Source organism: Osmerus eperlanus, chromosome 18 (assembly GCF_963692335.1).
Source record: "Osmerus eperlanus chromosome 18, fOsmEpe2.1, whole genome shotgun sequence".
NCBI classification, from domain to species: Eukaryota; Metazoa; Chordata; class Actinopteri; order Osmeriformes; family Osmeridae; genus Osmerus; species Osmerus eperlanus.
Window position 1 is genome coordinate 3,887,384 of NC_085035.1, and position 24,151 is coordinate 3,911,534.

The following is a 24,151-nucleotide window of genomic DNA, read 5'->3' on the forward strand; positions in this document are numbered from 1 at the left end:
ATCCTCCCCCCCCCTCCTCCTCCTCCTTTCCCTTCTCACGCAGCCTCTCTCTGTGTCCCTGTCTCCAGGCTCGTCCTACTTCTTCAAGGGGAAGGAGTACTGGCGCGTGGTGGGCAGCGACATGGAGGTGGAGGCCGGGTACCCGCGTCCCATAGGGAAGGACTGGCTGGTGTGCACCGACATGCAGTCGGACTCCCCGGTCGCGGAGGCCAACGCCACGGACACGAGGCTCCACAGCCAGCACCCCGCCGACCACGCCGAGAACGGCTTCGAGGTCTGCTCCTGCACCTCCGACTCGGCCTCGCCCCTGGGCGCGCGGCCCTCTCTCTCCTCCGCCGCCTGCCTGTTGTTGGCGACTCTCTGGACACTCTGCCTCGCCCTCTCCTCAGCCCCTCTATGATGGAAGCAGTGGGGGGAGGGGCTTCCCGTCGCGACAGGAAGCGAAGCAGCCGGTGGCCTCAGGGCAAGCGATTGGCCTATCACAAGACTGTTGGTCCAGTCTAGAACCTTGTTTGTTACTCTTTGAATATCTACGTTGGTATTACTGTTCTTTTCTGCTGTTATTTATTATACCGGTTCCTTTCAAACCATTATTTTGTCGTTAAATGTTAAAGGTCACTTTGGATTGGATTGAATTGGAAACATTGCGATGTATGATCATTCTGGAAAATCTCAATTGAATGAATGAAGTTTACAACAAAAGAGTTTTCTCCCAAGTGTGACTCAGCAGTTTGTCGGGTAAACGGCTGAGACGCTGTTTCGCCCCGGACGCCTCGCTCCTGCAATCACAACAAGTGCTTTAAGCATCCTCACACACAGACCCCACTGGACTGGTGCCGAGCTCTCTTCACTCTACCGGCAATGTCTGGTTCATCACTCCACCGATAATGTCTGGTTCATCCCGGTGGATAGACACTCTGCTCCAGTAGGCACTGGCTCATTCACTGGGTCTCCAGCATCAGGGCTATCGGGATCAATGCCTCCTCTTAAGACCCAGTCCTCCCTCGACTGCACTCACTTGCCCTTTTGTGACCTTTGCACCTGTATCTCTCTCTCTCTCGTCTCTTTATCAGAGAGAGCAGCCAAGTAAAGCACCTGGTTACCAAGGTAGCGCTTTACCATGTATTTTTGTAGTAAACACGGACGGGATTGTGGCTGAGATATGCGCATGAGGTGGTTGTCACGATGCCTTGGTCTCCACTGGCGACACGGACCATCCCCTCGCTCCTCGCAACCAATCAGTGGAAGATCGCTCTTCTGTCTGGATTGGTCTCCTCCGACTTCGACTGTCTGCCAGGAGAGAGCACGTTCCGGAAGGCTGGACCAGAGACGCCGCGGCCAGACCCTTCCTCCACCGACCTCCTGAGGAGAGCTGGATTTCCTAGAACTGTTAAGATATATTTACATCAGTCTATATATATATATATATATATGTATACAGATATATTTGAGATGAAAGTTCTATGGCAGTTGCAAAAAAAAAAATTACTGTGTACATTTCAAACCGTGTTTTCTAAGGTGAAGTATTTTTATAGAAAAATAAAGAAGGATATTACAGCCAGTGGCGGGTGTGCAGTGATTTGTAGCCTTAGGAAGACCGGGCAGAAAGGGGACTTGGCGACAGGACAGCCACAGTCATCGCTTGGCAGACGCTCTAATCTTCTCCTGCTCTGTAACACATTAGCTCATGTACTAGCCGGTTGTTCTTTATGCAAACAAATCTTGCCAATCACGTTTGAAAGCTAAAATCTTGCCCATCACGTTTAAAAAGCCATTTTTCGTTTGTCTGTGATTTATTTGTTCAAGGAATGACGTGGTTTGCTTTGTCTTCGAGATGTACTGATTTCTGAGAGCGAGTTTAAACAATGTTGATTCCGGGAATGGAAAATATGTGAGACCACAGACGTTGACTGAAGGATAATGTAAAAAGTCGTGCACGATGGACCATGGGCGTCGAAGATAAACATAATATTTGAAACAGACAGACAAGTTTTAAATGGACTCTGTTTATTCCACCCCGGCGCTTTAGTCCACAACCCAAACAGGAATACCAAACTAATTTCTTTCCTTTTTTTAAGGTGAAATGGAGTTATTTCTTTTTCGCTTAGAGCAGCATTTCTTTCCTCATGCCACACTTCAGTGGTATTAATTAACTGGCAAGGCGCGCCAGCCATGCCACCCAAGGAGCAGCGGTGCCCACAGGCCCATGCAGCAAGACGAGTCATGTTCCAGTGCTTTCCACTCGTTTCATTTGGGTGGTTTTTAATTAATGAGTCGTTGATGGAAGCCTGTGGAGGATCATGGGTATTCTGAGAAAGGTGAAAAAGGGGGGAAGGGAGGTTTAATAGGGATGCATGGGGAGGAAGACTCCTTCGATCCAAATTTTTTAAAGCCTATTTCCAAATTCAGTCCCCCCACATGGATTGAAAGTGTTAGATTGGTAAATATGGACTCTCCCTATTGTAACAGGATCCTTGTACAAGAGTGCCATTGTGAAGGCTTATTAGTTACACTTCTTGTGAGAGAGAGAGAGAGAGAGAGAGAGAGAGAGAGAGAGAGAGAGAGAGAGAGAGAGAGAGAGAGAGAGAGAGAGAGAGAGAGTCATCATTCAATTATTTACGAGTACCATAATGCCAGAAACAGAACGTTCTTCCATTGTGCAGACAGGAAGCAGATTCTTGCCTATCAAAATAATTACTCTCTTATAAAATGGAAAGAGAGGTTTTGTTATGCCAGCTCAATGAGATCCAAAAAAACACGGAGAGAATGGGAAGGTGATACAATTGGGAAGCTTAAGAGGGTGTCCTTGACAGTGGGCTTTCAACAGTTGGAGAGATTTGTCTTCTGGAACCTTCCTCCGTCTCACTTCCTCCCCTCCTCACCCAGCTGTGCTTCCACCTGCAGGCGGACCAGGGACCTAGGGTTCAACAGGTGGGTGCCTCACATCTAACCACTGATTACGTGTGTGGGGGGGGTTAATAGAAAGGGGGGTGGGGTATCCACGTAGCATTGCTGTGATTAGTCTTAACCACGTGATGACACCTAGAGTCCATGCATCAAACCACAGCTTGGGGACGCTACAGGGAGAACCAATCAATCCCACCCACCCACCACCCTCCCCACCCCCGCCGGGGCATCACAATGCTGCTTCTCAGTCAACCCCAGAACGACCGGCGGAGCAGCATGTGTGAAGGTATTGATTCGGGGAGGTATGAAGGAAGCTTACAAGAAATTCCAACAACTGCTCTTTTGATTGGCCGTCTGCCCCGAAACACACACTGCAAAGGAAGAAGGGGCTGGATCGTCAACAGCATTGGATGCATGCGTTTGCAGGACGAACCCAACCGATTGGCTCATGCTCATGTGCTGTGTGGCTGCTTTTCTCATGCACGGCAAACTCACCCGCGTGGAAACTTCGGAGCGACTCGAACGAGAGCGAAGATGTTCTGGTACACAGGTGCAACACCGCAGACTGACGTCTGGCTTCCGCAGTTGTCAGAGACGTTTAGAGAGAAACAACCTTGCCTCTTCCCCAGCTCCTCACCAGGAAGTAGGACCATGCTTTGGATCCCCTCTCTCCTCTCCTCCCCCTGGCGCGGCACACACACCCCAGACAGTACACAGCTGGCTGAGTTAACACACCTTCCTCCAGTTCAGGTACTTTGATCTAAATCCCCCCCCCCCACACACACACACACACACACACACCACTCGACCAAATCTTCCCCCCAACAGTGGGCCTACAGAGGCTGGTTCACTGCCACGTGTGTGTGTGTGTGTGTGTGCGTGCGTGCGTGTGTGTGTAAGCCTTTTTACATTGTGTGTTTCACTGAGCAGAATTGTGGGCATGGTTCATGCATGGCATTAATCACGCTATGCTTTCCATAGGCTAGTGCTTTGGGGGGGGGGGGGGGGGGGGGGAGAGCTTTTGACGAGGGCACGATTGAAAGTGCTCGGTCACAAGGGCTTGGCTGGGCAAACGCTTCGCTGCGAGGCAAGACTGGCCAGGATCGGAAGTTGCGTGAGTGGATTACTAAACTAGGGGGAGTTTCAGGAGGCAGCACAAAGATGGAGTTAGGATCACCCTACTCCAAAGTCACACAGACACACATGCACTCTAACTTGCTCTGTATGTGTGTGCTTGGGTGTGTGTGTGTGTGCGTGTGTGTGTGTGTTTGGAGGAGAATCATGAACCAGCAACATTTCAGGAGAAGCTGGGGCATGCTGAATCACCTCCACCGATCACCCTTCTCCACGTTCCTCACGTTTGTTCCCTGCCATGCCCTCCGAAACACCAGCTGCACCTGTCATTCTCCTGGGCTCTCACTTTGGAAAACCTCTACTGCCCTCTTCTGATTGCTATGTGCATGCAGTACCATTAGGGCTCTCGTCGATAGGCACGCATGCCAACTCTGACAGTAATCTTCAGCCTTCTGTCGCTTCTCCTCAGCTCTAACGAGCACTTCATTCTTCTTCTCTCTCACGGTGAGCACTAATGCGCACGTTTCTGGCACCAATGGATCTTGGCCTGCCAGAGTGCCTGAATTGGGATTCAGGTAGAATAAAGTTATACTGTAGGCAATGTAATAAACTGACAATGCAGTTTAAAAGACAATCAAAATCGGATTATAACTTGATATGTGGTTGTTGTCTAGCCTGCCTGTGATGTCGAAGTCTTTACCCCTAGGTTTTCTGTGCTGTGAATTTCTTTTCATCTCTTTTCATTTCTCGTTGAATTTCTATTTTCAGGACTTCATTTCCTCTGCCCACCTCCCAATCTCATCCTCTAGTAGCAGTTAAAGTAACCTTTTTCTCTACTCAAGTTCCTTCCTTACCTCATCAAGAATCTGCTTTAAAAGCACGATTTCTATATCTCTTTTGCAGAGGTTTCATTTAGCTATTTCTAGCATTGTGTTGTCATACCACCATACTTTGCAAAGTCTGTAAAAAAAAACAAAAAAACATTTAAGTTTCACTTTCAAGACAAGAAAGACAATTTGACAGTCTACTCTAGTCTATATACCCACGACCGCCAGAGGTCGTCCTTTTTGTAATGTTTTCTTCCGAGTTTTCTTTATGCTAGAATTTGACAGCTTGCTTTAATTTCGTAAATCGGTTGTTCGGTTGTACGGTTTGGTATTGTGATTCACTACTACTCATTCATTATCCTTTTGAAAGGAATGTATTTGTAAGAACCTTTGAAAAATAAAGTAAAAAATAAATGAGAAAATATGGGCTGGATCATTCATAATACGTTCAATTATGCTTGATGCTACCAATTCCATTTCGTCAAAAAATAATATACGGAATACTTCATCATGATGTATTGGTAAAGAGCTAGTTGTCTGCTGTGTGTTAGAACGTGTTACTTTACTTTTCGCTAGCAGGCTACTGTTAGCAGGCTAACGTCAAGCTCCAAGAAGCCTAGATCTGCACAGCTTCCTTTAACACGTCAAAATACAGATGTATATCTGAGCATGCGCTGTGTTGCAGAGTCTGCAAAGCTCTCCCTGGCGAAGGTCTTTGTTGAGGACCAGCGATAGAAAAGGATTGGACTGTTAGCTGTAATGTTTTTTTATTGGAAATACTGGAAACATTGACACAGGCAGTTGTCAATGATTGTGTATTGTCATTTTGTTAATACTTAATTTATTTCGTTTATTGCGACTGAGCGAAGCTGGCTTTCCTCTGTATACAAACAAACCTAAGGCTAACAATTTAAGGTGGCACAACAAAGATTTTTTGACACTAATTTTCTGAATATAATAGGGTCGACGCTGTAGTAAATAATGGGAATAATGAATTGCTGAAAGGAGCTGGACTCCTTTATATTTCATTTGCTAACATGAGAGAAGAAAGTCATTCTTTCACGGGAAAGAAGCCGATGGCAAGCGAAAGAAGGGGTCAACTTTCCTGCTGTCTCGTCTATACGGAGGAGAAAGTGACAGCGAAGAGGAGCGACCTGCGACAATACGGCCCTTTTCATTTGATCTCGAAGTAAAATTTTGTCTGGAGACATGGAGACTGTGGGGAAATTTGAGTTCAGCAGAAAGGACTTGATAGGGCATGGCGCTTTTGCAGTGGTGTTCAAAGGCAGACACAGAGAGGTAATGAGTTCCGTGATTATTGTTATTGTAAGTCAAAAGGTGGTTGTAAACATGCCAGGTAATTTTTTTTTGAACGCATCCAAGATAAAAAAATATATTCGAGGAAATGTTGCTTCCCAGTACGACCTTAAGAGGCCTGGATGTGCAAGAAAACGTTGGCTAAAACATAACAATTCCGTCACAGCTTGCATTTGCGAAATAAAAACACGAGAACACTATTACTAATTTAAGTAGTTTTTGGGTAGTGGACTTTAGTTAAATTTGGGGTGAGGTCGAAACATGTTTTTCCAATGCTCTCATGCACAAGCAAATGCAAGCGTTTCCATGATATCCTTGGGGCTGAAAGACAATTGTTATGACGTGACGTGCTCAATACTCAATATTCAACCGTGCGAAATCATCACCTCAAAAGCATGTAAATAATTGCCATCATTGTGTTCAAATTGTGGTGTCCAGTTACTGTCGATGTTATACAATAGTCTTATGTGATGCAAAATGCAAGCAAATACATTTTGTGTCTTTAGAAATTGCATAGTCATGAATGTACTGAGCTTACAATCAACATGTTTGTTTGCCCCTAGAAACATGACTGGGAGGTGGCAGTGAAATGCATTAACAAGAAGAACCTGGCCAAATCTCAGACCCTTTTAGGAAAAGAGATCAAAATACTAAAGGTAGGCTGCTGGTTATATTGAGTACATTGTAGGACCTTTTTTGAATGAATAACATTAAATACGCTCTCTCTTTTCACTTTCCAGGAATTAAAACATGAGAACATCGTTGCATTACATGACTTTCAGGTATGTAATGTCAGTCCATCGTGTTATTGAATAATCATCACTTGTTTCGTGACCATTTCATTCTTAGGACCTAATCAGTCCATGTTGGCTAAGTAGAACAGTTGTGTACTGGGTGTTAAATGTTCATTTTACTTGACCCACTTTGGCACACTTGACACAAGAAATTGCTTTTAGTGTCAGTCGAAATGCATTGACCCAGTAGCCAAGATGGTTCAGACCCATGGTGATACACACTTCTATTTTGCCATGATTCTTCTACAGTGGGAACATACTGACATAACATTTGAAAGCGATCCCATTGTCTTCCTCAATCATACCTCAGCTTTGTATCAGCTTTGTATGAGAGAGTCAGGTGGCTGAGCGGTGAGGGAGTCGGGCTAGTAATCTGAAGGTTGCCAGTTCGATTCCCGGCCGTGCCAAATGACGTTGTGTCCTTGGGCAAGGCACATCACCCTACTTGCCTCGGGGGGAATGTCCCTGTACTTACTGTAAGTCGCTCTGGATAAGAGCGTCTGCTAAATGACTAAATGTTGTATCAAACAGGAAATCAGCTGTTTTCTTCAGCAAGGTTACCTCATGTTTTAAAACATACATTGATCTCACTCTCCTTGACAAATACATGAAGGCATGGACTGTATACGGTCTTGTTAGGTGTTTGTGAACTAGACAACGTTGAGGACCTCATCACCTATGCTCGGGTCCTTTTTATCCAAAAGCCTCTAATATTTGCATAGCTGTGTATGTTTTCATCTAACCAACTCAGTTTCTATGGCGACACGGCTGTCTAGGTACAATTTACGTAGTAGTAAGTCACCGACGGCGACTTGTATGTGTGCTGTTTTTCAAAGCCCTCTGGTCTAACCTGTTATGACACAGGTAATGCCTGTCTCTTGTACTGTAGGCTAATTAACCTACAGGCAGAACTTCTGTCAAAAGGCGAGACAACACAAATGTTGAGGGCTTCTATAGCCTGCTACTTAGAAAGCCCTTCATCTAATACATTGTTTTTGGCCATCTGGCAGATGGTCCTGTTTCAGTTAAGCTGCTCCGTAGCTAGTGGTAGGTGGAGGTGATGTGGTGGAGATCTGCAAATGCACTGGCGTCTGAATGGGATTCAAGACCCCCCCCACTCGCACACACACACACAAACAAACGCAAACTCCAGGGTGCACATAGTCAGCCATCTGTCTGCAAGAGCTGCTTCCAGGAGGTCGTTAGAGCAGGTGCACAGCGTCCAAACTAAGTGCTTGATGCGTTCGCCACTGAAGGTGACACGGGAGAGGGATGACGTCATAAATGAATCAACTATTCAGCAACGGCTGAAGATACTTGCATGCGCTTCCTTATCAGAAAACCAGTGGGACATATTATGTAGGGTGGGAAATAGACGTCTCGCAGCAGGAATGTTGCCTTCATGAATCAGTTACAAGCTTCTTAGCCCAGTGCTGTTCATGTGTTTGGTACACAACAATCAGTGCCATTGCTAACTACTGAATGATCTCATTGTACGTAGATTTAGATCTCCATAATATGACTGTCACCCAGGGACTCCCGATGTGAATTTCAAACACATGTTGTCTTTATTGTCAGTTGAAAGGACAATTTGTAACATGTAAGAGACGCATTCTCGATAGTTCAAGGGGTTTTGAAGTCTGTGTGTTGGGATAAACCCGAGCTTCTATCACTGTTTGGAGGTGGCCTAGACCAGTGGTTCTCAACCCTGGTCCTCAAGTACCCCCTGTCCTGCATGTTTGAGATGTTTCCCTGTTCCAACACACCTGATTCAAATGAATGGTCGTTAGTAGGGTTCTGCATAACTAGATAACGACCCATTCATTTGACAGGGGGTACTTGAGGACCAGGGTTGAGAACCACTGGCCACTGGTGCTGTTAAGCTAAGGGTTTTCCCTCATGTAAACATTTGAGGTTAAACATTGTTATCTAGTTGTCAGCCGCATTGACAGAATGGCATCTTGATGAGTCTGGGCCAGCCTCTCCTGTAAGCCCGCTCTGTTACGCACTGAGATGCTGGTGTTCTGTCGGTTAAGCTGATTCATCAGACGTGTCCGCTTTAAAATCAAATCAAAATGTATTTGTAGCCCTTTTTACACGCAAGCATGTCACAGAGGGCTTCACATACGCCCATAGAACTGCCCCTCAACCAACCTAAAAAAAACCTTGACATACATACTGCTTCATTGTTTTTTTGGAAAACAAAAATGGTGTCACAGGTCCCCGGTGTAAAGGCTGTGACACATTGTGTAACCCAGTTGCTGATTTGAATTCTGTCCGGCTGGCACGGGGAGTGGCCTATTTGGACGGGCTCCCATTAGATGAAGTAGGCCGAGTCAATTGTCACACCCTCCACGCTATTCGTTTTTCTTGCTCCGGCAGTAAACACATGCAAACACACAACCTGTTATCACGTCGTAGCCACTGCAGGATTCACCGCTATCATCAAAACGGCTGACACGCACCCTCATGGTCGTGGTGCGTGCCTCCGAGGGCAGCTGACGCTTTTGGTCCTCTGCTCTGCCTTTGCCGTCATGAACAGGAGCCATGCTAGCATGGCACGCTAATGACTTAACGTCACAGTGAGAACAGTGTGCATGGGTTTCCCAGGCGAAGCACAATGAAAACCAGATGGCTGGATGGATGGCATGTCGGCCGGTTGTTATCTCCACCATGGCAGAAAGAGAGAACTCCACAAGCGCTGACTCAGCAATGCTTTGCGTTGAAATCAAGCAGTGCCGAACGTCCTGATTGGCTGTCGAAAGAGCCCCAGGAAAAGGAGAGAGCGGAGGGGTCATCTGTTGCTATGTGATAACAGGGCATTTTCAAGTGGGCTCCAGTCTGACTTGTTTTTCTAAGGCCTGTGCCAGTGAGGTTCTGAGAAAGAGAGACAGAGAGACAGAGAGACATGTTTGCCTTCTGTTTTCTGTACTCCTTGTAACTGTTTGTTGTGTTGGTTTTTGTTGATAACATACAGACGTCTTTCACTCGATTTCAAATGGCATTGTCGGCCAAGTCAAGGCCTCTCTGAAAAATCTAATATGTTCCAAGCTCAATGTTAATAAAAACAGATTGCCGTCAATGCTCGCTTGAGTAAAGCGACACGCAGAAGTCTAATCTTTTTTTTATTGCAGTCCTTCATTGAATCCACACCCTTAAAAGCAATTAATCTTCCCAGTTGCTGTGGGGTGAGATTATCAGCTCCTGAATAGAAATTTCCTGTTTCCACATCTGCAGCAGACCCCCATGTCCGTGGCTCTGTCATGCTAATTAGCTGAGGATTAGATGTGACTTTAGTGCTCCTCTCCCCTCGACAGTTTCCACAACAAGCTCTGCTCCATTGTCGTTTACCTTGTGCCTAAAGACAGCATTTGAGGAAGCTGTTGTGAGCTGTTGGTCTGTATTGGTCGGCCTGGTTGTTGATCCCCATTACCTTTAGCTGAATGAATGTGCTGACTCATCCAATCACTTTGGCGTGGTTTACATTTTGTCTGTCACAACAGGCAAGGCTTTTTGAGTGACCCTATCGACCTCTCTGTCCTGGTGCATGTTAACCCCCTGCGACCTGCGTGCACATGCCTTCCACCCATCACCTTTACACAAAAGGACTGCAGATTCATAGGTCTGGAGAAGCATGGGATAGGATTTATGTCGAATTTGACCTAAAAGAAGGCATTTGGTTACAAAAATATTTCTGTGAACCACTGTAACTGTTTCTAGGTTACCTTATGTCACTAAACACAAGCAATAAACAAAAATAAATAGTGTAAAGAAACACTATATATATATATATTATTATTTTTTTACTCGTCGAACATTTGACTTCTGTCATTTGTGACTGGCAATGCTTCTTTCTCTCTTTTCTCCGGTTTTCTTTGTCCCTCCATCTTTCCTCACGTTGTCTTTTCTCTTTTTAGGAAACAGCCGGTTCTGTGTACCTGGTCATGGAGGTAAGCCTGCTTTCTGTCAGTGGCCCACCGAATGACTCAAGACGAGTTGTCGCATCAGTAATGCTACACCGTCACGTACCCAGGGCCAACTCTCTGTCAGTGCGGTCGATATTTATTTGTACGGCCCTTTTTACAAGCCACGTCACAGAGAGACTCATAGAACTGCACCTAAACCGACCTAGAACCCTCAGAAGACGACCAGATAATGTCAGACACTTCAAGGACTTGTGTGTCTTTGAATTATTCAGACTTGGTGCGCGTTACCACTTGCAAATGCAAGCTTTGTTAATCGGATTCTGTTTTATCTCTTTGTCCCCCTTTCTCTCTCTCTCTCTGTTTGTATTTTTTCCTCCCTCTCCAGTACTGCAATGGGGGTGACCTGGCAGACTATCTCCACTGTAAGTGAACTGTTTTATCTATCAAAGCCAACTGAGCCTCTTACTAGAATTGGATGGGCTTTCTATTACATTTGGTTAACGCGAAAAGCCGACCAATCAAAGCAGTCGCATTCTGGTAGGTCATATCTGCAGAGTGAGCAGAATATATATTTTCCGAATTGGGCTCTTGAAATGAGCCTACGTGAGAATACTCAAGTACAACTGGGATGAAAGGGGATGTTATGTAACGGAGTAATGAGGGTGGCTGTATAAGCTTGACCAGAGCTCAGAGTAACACTTTCAGAGCTTTCACTGGGTTGTTTATTTTGGAATCCTGTGCCTGTGTGTTCGTAGGAGGGGGACAGGATCAGGTTTGGTGTTTTCTGTTAGGTTGGGAGGATGTGAACCAGAGCTAAGCCGTCAGAATTGGACAGACAGTTGTGGGAGAGGGTGTGAGTCTGACATAGCACCATGTCTGGCCAGGAGAAGAGACTGCAAGGAAGGGGGGGGAGGTTTGTGGGGAAAGAAGGTCTGCTTAGTCAGGCAAGAGGAAGTTGGAAGGAGAAAGAGAATGCCTCATTCTTACCAGACTGGAGTCAGTGGTTATACAAAACACCCACCAAAATAGAAAGTTATGTACTTAAGAGGGCTGTCTTTTTCCTAGGTTTGAATAGTCAAATAGATGTTGATTTTTCTTTGTATGAGTTGTCTACTTCTCCCTGTCTCCCTCTCTCTCCCTGTCTCGCTCCGGTGCCCCTCTCACCCCGTCTCTCTCTGTCTCTCTCTCTCACCCATGTCTCTCACCCCATCTCCTCCTCCCTCCCCCTGTCTCCCTCTCTCCCACAGCTAAGGGAACCCTTAGCGAGGATACCATCCGGGTGTTTCTGCAGCAGATAGCAGGGGCCATGAGGGTGCTGCAGGCCAAGGGGATCATCCACCGTGACCTCAAACCCCAGAACATACTGCTCTCCTACCCTGCGGGACGCAAGTCACACTCCACCAACACCTGCATCAAAATAGGTGTGTGTGTGCGTGTGTGTGTGGATGTCTATCTATCATGTTTGCTAATGCATAAGTTCTAGTAAGAGTTTATCTCGCAGGAAGAAGACACATTAAGCTCCATATGATTGAGATGTTTTATTGCTCATCCACCTCCTGTGGCGTACAAAGGCCTTCGTACAGATTAGATGAAACCCGGGGTGTCTGTTTAAAAGGTCTCCTTCCATCAGTCTTTCACTGGGGCATTTATCCTCCTGTGTTGCTGGTGTGAAGGATGACGCCAGGCTCAGTCACACTCACAACACAGTGATATAATCGTCATTGGTCTGCTGAAACTTGCTTTGCTCCCACACCACGCACACAAACTCACAAGATCCCGTTTAGGGGGAAAACCTGCTTGGTGTCCTATTTTAGCGGTGTAATATTTCACACTCATTTATGTCGAATTGTTTGCAGTGCCACTCTTGTTAATTGTTTCCTACCTTGGATTTGTGATATTTGGAACAACCACTAACATATAAGCTGTTAAACACCAGTATGAGGTGTTCCAATGTGGTTTGCGTGTAATTTAGAAGCATTTGGAAGAAGTTTTAAACCGCGTATTGTTCTCTCTTCCCTTGTCTGTAGCTGACTTTGGGTTTGCGAGGTACCTCCAGAACAACATGATGGCTGCCACATTATGTGGGTCCCCTATGTACATGGTAAGGACCTGCATCCCATCCTTTCACTGACAAAACCTCCCGCCGTCTTTCATGTGTGTCACTGCTAAATGTGTCCCCGTTCCTTCCCCGGTGCACCAGGCTCCAGAAGTCATCATGTCTCAGACCTACGACGCCAAGGCTGACCTGTGGAGCATAGGAACCATCGTGTTCCAGTGTCTGACCGGGAAGGCCCCTTTTCAGGTAAGCACAGAAGTCGACCTGGAAGTGGTCCTTGTGAATGATGATGTGAGTGACGGGTCAGAGCACACTTCCTTGTTCCTTCTGTGTTATCTCGTTTGGGATGTACAGACATGACTGTAATCTGTTCGGGCTGTCTGATCCAGCAGACTGCCTTTTTTTCCCCTCCAGATCATGTGACATGGTAAATACTAGCTAGAGTTCAAAGGCTGTTTTTCTAGTTTCTCCCAAGGCTGTTTGGGAGATCCAGACATGGTGTCTGTAAATCAAAGGAAACAGGAATGTTTTTTTCTTCCAGAGAGTAGAGTACTGTACACACAACTAAACTGGCTAAACAGGATTCCTTTCTCATATCGATACCTTTGTTGGCTTTGTACGCACAACACAGACACACTCATGAAGCAGCACAATTTAGTGCAGTAATTGATGCTTACTCCACAGGCCAGCAGTCCTCAGGACCTTCGCTTGTTTTATGAGAAAAACAAGAACCTCAGCCCTAAGTAAGTCCCTGAGATGTGTGTGGGTGTGTGTGTGCGCGCGCCTAACCAGAAAACACCCATCCCTTTCCCTTCCCATTCTAGTTTTTCGAATCAGCTAATGCCTTTCTTGATAGATAGTGGCATTACAGTCTTTGTGATTATTACAGTCCATTACCTCCACTGATGACTAATGTTCTGCGGTTCTAATGGAAGAATGATGCAACCCTACCACACTCTTGTTCTATACTATCATCTCCTCTATGATTAGCTCTGCTGACATGAATAATCTATTTTGGTGGAAGAGGACTTAGGCCCTGTGGTCAGTTTACTATACGTTTATAGATTTAAAGATATAAGTAGGAGCATGAGCCATGTTTCTTTTTTCATTTATATTGATGTGTGTGTGTGTGTGTTCCTCTCTCTCCAGCATCCCCAGAGAGTCCTCATGCCACCTGAGGCAACTGTTGCAGGGTCTCCTCCAGCGCAACCACAAGGACCGCATGGACTTTGGTCAGTAGGACCCCTCACTCACAACACCGACTCATCCATGCGTCGAGCTTCGACCCGAGGCTGGTGCAGTGGATGCTTGGTGGAAAGTAGAGCACCCGTAGACCTTCTATGAGGTGACACCGTTTTTTAGATCTCTTTTGTGGCGGCCCTTCATGTCGTTGTTCTGTTCCCTCTCTCTTTCAGACGAGTTTTTTCATCACCCTTTCCTGGAAGCTAGCTCATCGATGAAGAAGAGTGAGTCTGTCTGTTCCTCCCAAGCCTCATCGAAATATCTGTTAGCGTTTTGATACTGATCTGTTTTATAAAAGTCCTGTTTTATAAAACGTGGGGGAAAAAACATCTAGGGGAGGGGGGGGGGAATCTGTCACTTATTGACTATGTGTCTCTGTGTGTGTGTTTAACCACAGCGACTCCAGTCGTTACCATGACTGGCTTTCCAAGCTCAGCATCAGCTAGTTCTTGTAGCAGCTCCTCCACCTCGCACCTGGCTTCACCTCCGGTTAGTGTGTGTGTGTGTGTGTGTATGTATGTTTATATATACAGTATCAGGTCATACAGAGTACAGTGGAATGGTGAGGGGGAGTCTCTGTGATAAGCCATGCATGGGGCCCGTGCCTTGGCACAGCCATGTTGTAATCTCTTGCAGATAAAGGGGAGTTTAAGGACCAGCTGACTAAAAGTTCTCCCAGCTGTCTCCCAGCTGTCCTTAACGGAAGCCTTTCAGGCCACAGCTACTGTTAAACTGTGAGAGGTGTAGTGTAGCACTGCAGGTATCTGTGATGAGGCCACGTAATGTGATATTAGAGCATGGTGGTGTGGTCTGTGGCTTGCTGGCCTTTTGGCACAGATTGTCAGGCAGACAGGTTTGCTAAATGTAGGCTACTGTGTGTGTGTGGATTGTTTGTTTCGATTGGTTTTGTGCATTGAATCTTTCCGTATCCAATATTGGTCAAATGTCATTATAATCAACTTACCATGAATAATTGCAATTCACAGATCGTTTTTTGACTGTTTCAAATGGAAACATGGGTGAAATGGGTTAGATGCTAATGAGTTAGGTGCTAATGTTTTAGATGCTATTGTGCTAGATGCTAATGCTCTAGATGCTAATAGCCAAGATGCTAATGGTCTAGATGCTAATAGCCAAGATGCTAATGGTCTAGATGCTAATAGGCTGGATGCTAAAGAGCTAAAGGTTGGCTATAGTCTAAATGGTCATCTGCTCCCGCTCTGTGCCACTGCAGCAGTCCCTGGCTGAGGTCCAGCAACACCGTGCCAAGCCCCTGGCCTCCCCTACCCAGGATGCACCAGGCTTCCTTCTCAAGGACTCGTCTGGGGGGGGCGGCAGCAGCAAGAACTCGTCCTGTGACACAGACGACTTCGTCATGGTTCCCGTTCACTTTCCCAGTAAGCACACTCATAGTGTAGAGCAGGAGTGAGTTCATCTATCCCAGCTTCGTCATTAAGTTTTAGGAGTGGGGGTCTACAGACCGGAACACTCCAGCCTGACAATCTATCTGGCACAGCAGGAGTCAAATGGGGCAGTTAGCTCTAACCTTTCTTTTCTGTGGTTTCTCAGCAGGAGAGCTGACATGTGAGGAGCCTTCTGGGAAAATGCTGCAGGACAGCCTGATGACCAGCAGGTGTGTGTTTGGGACTTGTGCAAACAGTTGGCACAATACAATCCCCATTTAAAAGTTTTTATTGGTAATAAAAAAAAAATAATTTCACCCTCTTCAGCTCTCTTCTGGCCTCTTGTGGACTGGGTAGCCAAGGCAAGACCCCACCACAGTCTCCCTCCAACAGTGGGTCCCCCTGCCCTGTCAGGTGAGACCAGAGCTGGGTTAAAATGGTGGACACAAGGTTCCAGCTGTAGAAGCTATTAGAAGCTATCGACAGTGTATATATGAGCATCCTACAATTACCGTTGTCAAGCAAGGTGTTGTACTAATTCCTTGTTATTTACAACCTTCTACTCTAATCAAGTGGAATAAACAGCATTGTAGCATTACAGTGCTCATTTCCCTTGATTAGAGCTTTAGAGTACTTGTCAACCAACTGGCTCAGTGTAGGACAATTCAGATTATCCGGGCAACAAAGCTGTCTCTGGTTTAAAAAACGATTACAACCATGATACTCTGGTGATTCTAATCTGAGGGGGTCAGTTGGTCAACATATAATAAGCACCATAACCCTTGTTTATCTTCACATCCTACTTTACACGTCCATCTAAACCTCTCACTTTTGTGTCATTGTTCAAAGAATTCTCTCCATTTTGCAGTTCATACTTTGCAGGGTACAGGGAATAGTTAATTGTAGTTAACGCTCCTTCCTCTTTTTGGCAGGCCGAGCGAGTTCTCGGCGAGCAACTGTGGTAACTATGGAAACTATCGCCAGTCGGTGCCCATTCCGGTTCCCACTCAGGTCCACAACTACCAACGTATGGAACAGAACCTACACTCCCCAAGCCAGGATAGTTCACCCAGGTCAGAACACACAAACACACACACACACGCGCACACTGTAGGGAATTCTCTGCATAACACATGAGCAGCAAACTTGTAAAAAACAGACACCCGCTCGCTTGCTATTTTCGGCGACAGTGTCGTCGTTTTCCCACCGTTTCTGCCGTGAATTCACCCTGACACGTTACTGTAAACTAACATTAGTGCTCTCATCCGAACACGTCTCTCTCTCAGGACCGGCCCATCTCCAGCTTACTCAGCGGGCCACGGGGCAGCAGCGACCCCCCGCAGACTCTCAGCAGGCGGGGCCCGGCCCTTCCAGCTCTCCCCTCAAGGTAGGGAAGTCGCAATCGCTAGTCGGCCGGAAAGGGAGATCCTGTTCTCTTTTTATCTCCTTTCTCTCATTCCTTCCTGTCTCTTTCTCTCTCTCTCCTCCCCTCTCTGTGTGTGAAGTTGGCACCATCCCTGAGCTGCCTGGGCAGGTGTGCAAGCCAGGCTCAGAGAGGGGCAGCGGGGGGTCGCATGGCAGAGGTGAGACCCAGGGCCTCCCTGCCTCTCTGGCCACACCCCACTTTGATGCTACCTTGTACAAGAAATTGATCAAACTAAAGATGATTCTGTCACGAATTTGACCATGGGGTTTAAACCTGAACTTGATCTGTCCTTCTTAGTCAGTATTGTTTGGATGGGTGTGTTTGGTTCATATTTACACATTTCATGTTTCAAGTCATTTATTTGGGGTGTTTATTTGTTGTGTGCACCCTATAACCTTTCTCCTTTACCTCCTACCCAGCTCCCCTATTCCCTGACCCCCGGACGCCCCCACAGCGGCAGCCAGGCCTGGGCACCCGGCTCCACAGTGCCCCCTGTCTCCTGGAGTGTGCCCGTGGCAGCAGGCAGAAGATCAAGAAGCAGCACTCGGACCCAGTGGGGGTCACCCAAGCAGGCATGATGGCGATCCGACCCCTGCACTCCTCTCCCCGGCTGAGCGAGCTCATGCAGCGGAGCCCCCTCCCCACCATCCTGGGCTCCCCCTCCAGGGTAAGGCCTCACACCCGGGTTGGTTTACATTCCACTTTTTTTAATTTACATTTTACATTTAGTCATTTAGCAGACGCTCTTATCCAGAGCGACTTACAGTAAGTACAGGGACATTCCCCCGAGGCCCTTTTCCAGGGACACAACGGCATTTTTTGGCACGGCCGGGAATTGAACCAGCAACCTTCTGATTACTAGCCCGATTCCCTAACCGCTCAGCCATCTGACTCCCATTTTATATGTATATCTGTGTATTTAGCTCGAATGAAGTACTATACCACATGGTGATGGGTGACAGTCTTCTTTCCGGTCCACAGACTATCCCTCCGTTCGAGTTTCCCAAGCCCCCCAGTTCCCCCAACCTGGTGACCTTCCTGGCCCAGCAGGGTCTGGTCCTTGGAGCCCCTGGCGGCAGGCCTTTCTCTGACCGGAGAGAGCCCGCTCTTCCCCCTGGTGGCCAGGCCGCTCAGTACATACCCATGGTGGAGGATGGCAAGGGCTTTTGCAGGTCAGAGATAGGCTAACGTTTCTAGGGAATCGGCATGGAGGAAAGAGAGAGATGGTTCTTTTTTTGTTTCGTTTCGATTAGTTTCGCTTTTTTTCAGCATTCTGTGGCGCTCTCGTTGTCATACCTCTGTGCGATCTCCAGGTCCCAGAGTGCCGGCCGTCTGTCTGACATGCTGCTAATGGCTGCCTTTGGGACACCACCTGGAGACAGGGACAGCACTGAGAACCTCAGCTCTGACCGAGCCATCAACATCATAGGTGAGTCCTCACCTCAGGCGCTGTCTAAATGTAGCTTTGTTTAAGGTTTCTACCGTATGTATGAATGTTAGCATGGTTCATCTTTGTAGGAATATAAGTCCCTGAACTTTATTTGTAGCACAGTTTCACCACAAAACAAGATAAAAGGGCGTGGATCACATTGTGTCTAGATGAGATAAGTTTGGATCACGTGCAAGTCCACCGGGAGAACATACGGAGATTTGCTTTAGGGCAGTGTTAGCCTTTCACTGTTGAGTCATCTTTATGGTTCACTGGCTGCAACAGCAGCACATTTTATAAGGTAAAATGCTTATCTTAGTGGGTCAGTCAACATTGTTGAGCATTGTCGGGAAAATGGCAGAATGGAATTTATATTTATTTCGATAACAGAAACTAGGACATTTGACTAACATCATATCTCACACGGACGTTTACTTAGTGTGTTTTCACAGTGGTGTGACCTCTTGGTTTAAGTTAATATTGTTTCATTTCCTTGTATTTTTATCTACTATAAGGCTTTCATTGAGTTGTAGGTACAACTTTATCAAATAGGTAAACTGACAAAAACTCTTACACCAGATGTATACAGAATGATCTTGATTACATGTCGGTCAATATTGTGCCTCCCTCATCGGCCTAGCTTTGTCTGTTTGTCCCCCAGCGCCCCCTGGTGGCAGCGGGGCAGGGGTGGCAGGCTCAGGAAGTCCGGCTAAGGTGGTGTTCACAGTGGGCTCCCCATCCAGTGGCAGCACACCGCCCCAGACATCTCGCAACAGGAAGTACTCCGGTGAGTGGCGTAGCAGCAAGACTGCGTTTTTTTTTCGAGTTTGTACATTGTACATTTTGACCGATACAAACGTTTTAACCCTTGTGCTGCCTTCAGGTCACATGACCCAAAGGTTCATAACGAACCATCGTTGTGTTTACCCAATTTTACCCAATACAAAAATAAATAAAATAATTTTATTTTAACCTTCGCAATGTGGGGGGTCTGAGACAGCCCAACGGTTAAAAGATAATGATTCACTTAGTTTTTGCATGCGGTAAAGTTGTCGCAATACGACGGTGCGTCACTATGACGCACGGTGGTCAGAATGACCCGAAGAGAACACAAGGGTTAAATGTGTTTAGCGTTTAGGTTCAAGGGACACTGACACTGTACAATGATAACAGGCAGTGGTTCCTAAACTATAAGTTGGTTAGCTTAGCTAAGCAATTCCATGGCCGTTTTCCTCTTCTGCCAGGCTCCTCCAGTTCTGTCAGCCCAGCCGGGTCCTTCACCAGCCGACACCCTCAGACGGGCCCCTATCTGGATGGCTTCGAGGGCTCCTCCAGCCCGCGCTACAGCTTCACAGACCCAATCACGGCCAACATGGGGGGCCCCGTCACCTTCGAGGCCCCCGAGCTGCCAGAGGAGACACTGATGGAGGTTAGGAAGGGGCGGGGGTGTGGACAGGGGCGGGATTGGTTGTGCATCTGGGGCACAACGGGACTGTGTCCCCCTTCATCGGGTTTCTTTTTTCACAGCGTGACCACCACATCTGACCTCTGTTGTTGTGTTTCCTCCTCTCCATCTCTTTTCCTCCATCTCCTCTCCTCCATCTCCTTTCCTCCATCTCCTCTCCTGAGTGCAGCAGGAGCACACTGACACCCTGCAGAGGCTGCGCTTCACCCTCAGCTTCGCCCGCTGTCTGATGGAGGTGGCTTGTTCCCGGGGATCTGGATCTGAGCCCGGGCCTGGGGAGGAGCAGGAGGACACCTCTCCCCCCTCACTGCTCCAGCAGCAGAGCCTGGTGGCTGACCAGATCAGCTCCCTGAGCCGGGAGTGGAGGTAGGAGCCAAAGCTACTGGCTAAACAGGCTAGCCAATAACACAAATACAGTTGTATGCAGTTTTATATGGAAAATATTGTTTGGCAATACCACTGTCTTTAAGAGCTATTAATTTACAGGCTTTAGATAAACATGTATATATTTTTGGTATATCCCAGCCATGCAGAACAGCTGGTGTTGTACATGAAGACGGCCGAGCTCCTGTCTTCAGCCTTACGCACGGCCATCGGACAGGTGAAGCAGGGCAAACTCTACCCTTCTTCCACAGTCAAACAAGGTAAGACCAGTCAGCATGGTTCTGGGGAATATCCTGGGTCAAAGGAATCAACCGCTATAACAAGAACCACAAACTATTGATTTGTTCCACTTCTCTCTCTCACATTCTTTCCCCCCGCGCGGCCCGGCAGTGTTGAGGAGGCTCAACGATCTCTACAAGTCCAGCGTGTCCTCGTGTCGCGTGCTCAACGCCCGGTTGGAGCGCTTCTTCTCCAGGAAGCACCGCCTCATGGACCACATCAACACCATCACAGCGGAGAGGCTTCTGTTCAGCCACACTGTACAGATGGTGAGCAGGATCTTCCTCTTCGACACTGACTCCCTGTCGTCCTGACGTAGACGTTGGGTACAGTTGAGGTTCTCCTCGTGCTAGACCAGGCATCATATGCCATATGTTGAGAATCAGCCGTGTGATATCGGTGTAGGAATATCTAGATGCTATTCGCTTGGCTTACCCTGAGATGTACACACCTAACTGTAACGTTTTAGCACTCGTAGGGTCCCTTCTCTTACGTTTATCGGAAGTGTTACCCCTGATCTTCTCTTGTTGTGTCTCCTCCAGGTCCAGGCAGCTGCGCTGGACGAAATGTTCCACCGAGGCGAGGCGTCGATCCTCCGCTACCACAAGGCCCTGCTGCTGATGGAAGGCTTGTCCCTGCTGCTCACCGAGCAGACTGACATCCTCAGCGTCAGCAAGTGTGAGTCACACCTCACCTTCCCCGAGATTGGACCTTTTTTTCCCTCTTGGCCTCTGCGAATGAATCAGCCGTCTGAAGCGACGTCCGCGTTTCCGTCCCTCTCCCTTCACCTCTCGCTCTCTCGCTCTCCTCTGTCTGCAGGTAAGGAGTGTATCGAGCGTCGCCTCGCCGCCCTGCAGTCGGGGCTGTGCGTTTGAGGATTCTGCAGTGCACCCTGGGATGCTTCTATCACGATGTCAGTCGTCAACACAGATACCATCGCAGTCCCCAGTTAATCTAATCGAACCCTCCTTCACGCCATCTCGGTATTCCACTCTAATGGTCTCTGAACCGGACATGGGACAGGTGACAATGGTCATGGAGGGGACAGAGACTGCATCAGCACTGGACCAATATTGGAGACTTGACTGCCTCAGAGCATTAAAGAGGACCCATTCCCCTGGATGGGTGTCCATGCAGTTCTACAGCTTTATGAAGTCTCATACTCACAGACGACCACGTCCTGAGTGCGTCCTTTCAGCAGTCGTTGCGAAACAGACACAGCCACACAGTTCGGTCCCACCAGTGAGTACGCGCAAAGCAATCAGTAACGATTAGTCATTAATTAGGCGACTGGCTGAGAAAACTCAGTTGAGACATTTGCGCAAGATATATCCTTCTTTTATTTGGCTTTGAGGTCATCACAAATTGTGTAGTTATTTCATTGGGAGCTTACCTTTGGAATTCCTGATATTGTACATTAAAAAAGATGACTGAACCTGATTGTGGCATAAATCTATGAAGTCACAGAAAGTACAGTCGTTAGCTTTTAAGTTGTTTGAAACCAAAAGTAAGATCAATTCTAGTGACAGACCTAGAAAAGTAATTGTTGTGGGAGTCCTTTATCTTTCCACATTTGGCTTGTGATCGACTCTATTTGCCAGAGAGAGGTCGATGTTTCCTTCAGCCCATTAATATGGAGCGAGAGAATGAGAACGTACAGAGTGCCATTGGACTCAAGCTACAGTACTTTGATACAGACTGGAACTGGGCCAATTAAAGAATTTCACCAAAGTATTTGATGGAAGCCATGTTGAAAGACTAGCTGGAAGTGCTATTCCTTATACAGCTTTGGAGTCATAAGGCTTGAGATACTGTATATCCCGGTCACCATTAATCAGCTATGTAGGAAACAAAATGTTATTTTAACCAGTATATGCCAGGAGTGGCGCTTTGTGGTTTAGTCTGACCAAGGAATAGTCTCCATATAGAGTTATACATTTCAGGCATTGATATTTGATTACATATGACATTTTAGTTCAACTTAAATAATAGATTTAGATTCTCTGTGTCGTTTGAGTGCAGCAATCACAATTAGTTTGAATGTAGGGCTGCTTGACAGAAGGAAATCAGACCATAGTTACGAAATACTGAGAGCCCAGAAATTTCTAGTGCATCAACTGGGTAAAGCTTAACATCTATGAATACAAATAGGTGTTATTGCATATAGGTTTGTTTTCTAAAGTACTGTTCAGAAAGGTCATCGGATGAGACTCAGAAATGTACATGCTGTTTTGTTCAGGAACTTATTAGATGGATTTTAGCTAATAAAATAATTTTAATAGTAGTTTTGGATGGTTCTGTTATATGTTGATGTGTGATTGAGTGTTGACAGGGAAGTGGCATAAGCTATTACACTTTTGAATGGTGCCTTTTGAAGGGGAAAAACTAAAAAGCAAATTTTGACTCAGAAAAAAACTCATGTTGTATTGATTATTATGTGTTTGTTTCTATGTGTTATTTTAAAGTCATGAAGAGTGATGATTGTGGTGGATTTTTGAAGTTGTTTCTTAATTGTAGTGGATTGGACATTGCATTTTTGCCTGATTTAATTTTGTTATTTGTAGTTGTTGCCCCTGACAACATATTTTTGAACACTTTACCCTTGTCTCCCTACCTTAACCTTAATTCTTCTAGTGGTTAGTAGCAACATGTATATCTGAAGCGTGCGTGCATGTGTCAACTAGAGTTTGTGATACGTATAGACACTTTATAATTTGCTTAATGGAACAGAGACACTGATTATCAAGCAGTGATATATTCATGAAATCCCAAATTCTTGGTTAAACGAATCTATATTGTCAGGAAAAATTAAGGCTCTAGTTGGAATGTTGGTCAGTTGTATTGTGTGTGGACCAGAAAAGAGCAAGGAATAAGATTGTTGTCTGTATCTTTTGGTTTGCCTGCAATTTGTCTCTTTTGTTTTTTATTTATTTTATTTTTCCTTTTAGCGTCTGAAAGTTTTAACAGATATTGCATACAGCAAATGTCATGTAAACAATGTTTAGTTTGTGTTATACATTCCAAATGAATGTTATGTCCTGTCTCTAGTTGAACGAATCTCATCGTAAACATTTATATTGTTCATTTGTGCACTCAATATAGCCTACTCAAAATATCTGAATGTTGCATAATCACTTCACTCTATTGCTTGTAAATAAGGATTGTAAACAACTGATATTGAGATATATATATGTGTGTGTGTGCGCGTGTATGTGTAGTATGTCTAAGCATAAGCATGGAGAGCATTTTCCATAGCGCGCACCCATCTAAAGACCAACTTTACAAACTATCAATTAAATACTGTTGTCAGGTATTAAATGGTAGGAGAATATAAGTAACTACACACACTATTTTACTGTCTGTATGATGTAGCTTTTGTTTTGAGAGGTATAAAATGAATAAAATTGTCGAAGATTATTTGAGTTGTCTGTTTTTCTGTTCATTTGTTACTCCGGGACAATAGGCCTGTTTAAAAAGGGCAACGGTTCATTTAAGAATTATTGATTTCATACACAAAATCTGCTCTTATAAATATTAGTTCAATAAAAATGAATGTATAGCCAACAATGGTTCAATAATGGTACTTTGCTTAATTCCATCCCACTATTCTTCTATCAGATTT

General features: G+C 46.1%; 1 protein-coding gene across 4 annotated transcripts; it reads left to right on the plus strand.

Moving 5' to 3' along the window:
* The first annotated feature begins 5,499 nt into the window (after positions 1–5,499).
* Positions 5,500–23,946, plus strand: ulk1b (unc-51 like autophagy activating kinase 1). Of its 4 annotated transcripts, none has more exons than XM_062483875.1 (28): positions 5,500–6,107; positions 6,689–6,781; positions 6,866–6,907; positions 10,837–10,869; positions 11,231–11,267; positions 12,093–12,266; positions 12,873–12,946; positions 13,046–13,147; positions 13,586–13,644; positions 14,051–14,133; positions 14,317–14,367; positions 14,541–14,632; positions 15,378–15,540; positions 15,713–15,776; positions 15,874–15,960; positions 16,479–16,619; positions 16,833–16,933; positions 17,052–17,129; positions 17,392–17,639; positions 17,954–18,144; positions 18,286–18,401; positions 19,063–19,188; positions 19,646–19,830; positions 20,036–20,232; positions 20,392–20,510; positions 20,641–20,798; positions 21,072–21,207; positions 21,349–23,946. In XM_062483875.1, the coding sequence occupies exons 1-28, from the start codon at positions 6,018–6,020 to the stop codon at positions 21,402–21,404; spliced, it is 3,096 nt and encodes a 1,031-aa protein (XP_062339859.1). In that variant the 5' UTR covers positions 5,500–6,017; the 3' UTR covers positions 21,405–23,946. The 4 variants fall into 4 exon arrangements, with proteins under 4 accessions (XP_062339859.1, XP_062339860.1, XP_062339861.1 ...); XM_062483876.1 differs by having other exon boundaries at positions 15,716–15,776; XM_062483877.1 differs by lacking the exon at positions 17,052–17,129.
* The last annotated feature ends 205 nt before the right edge of the window (positions 23,947–24,151 follow it).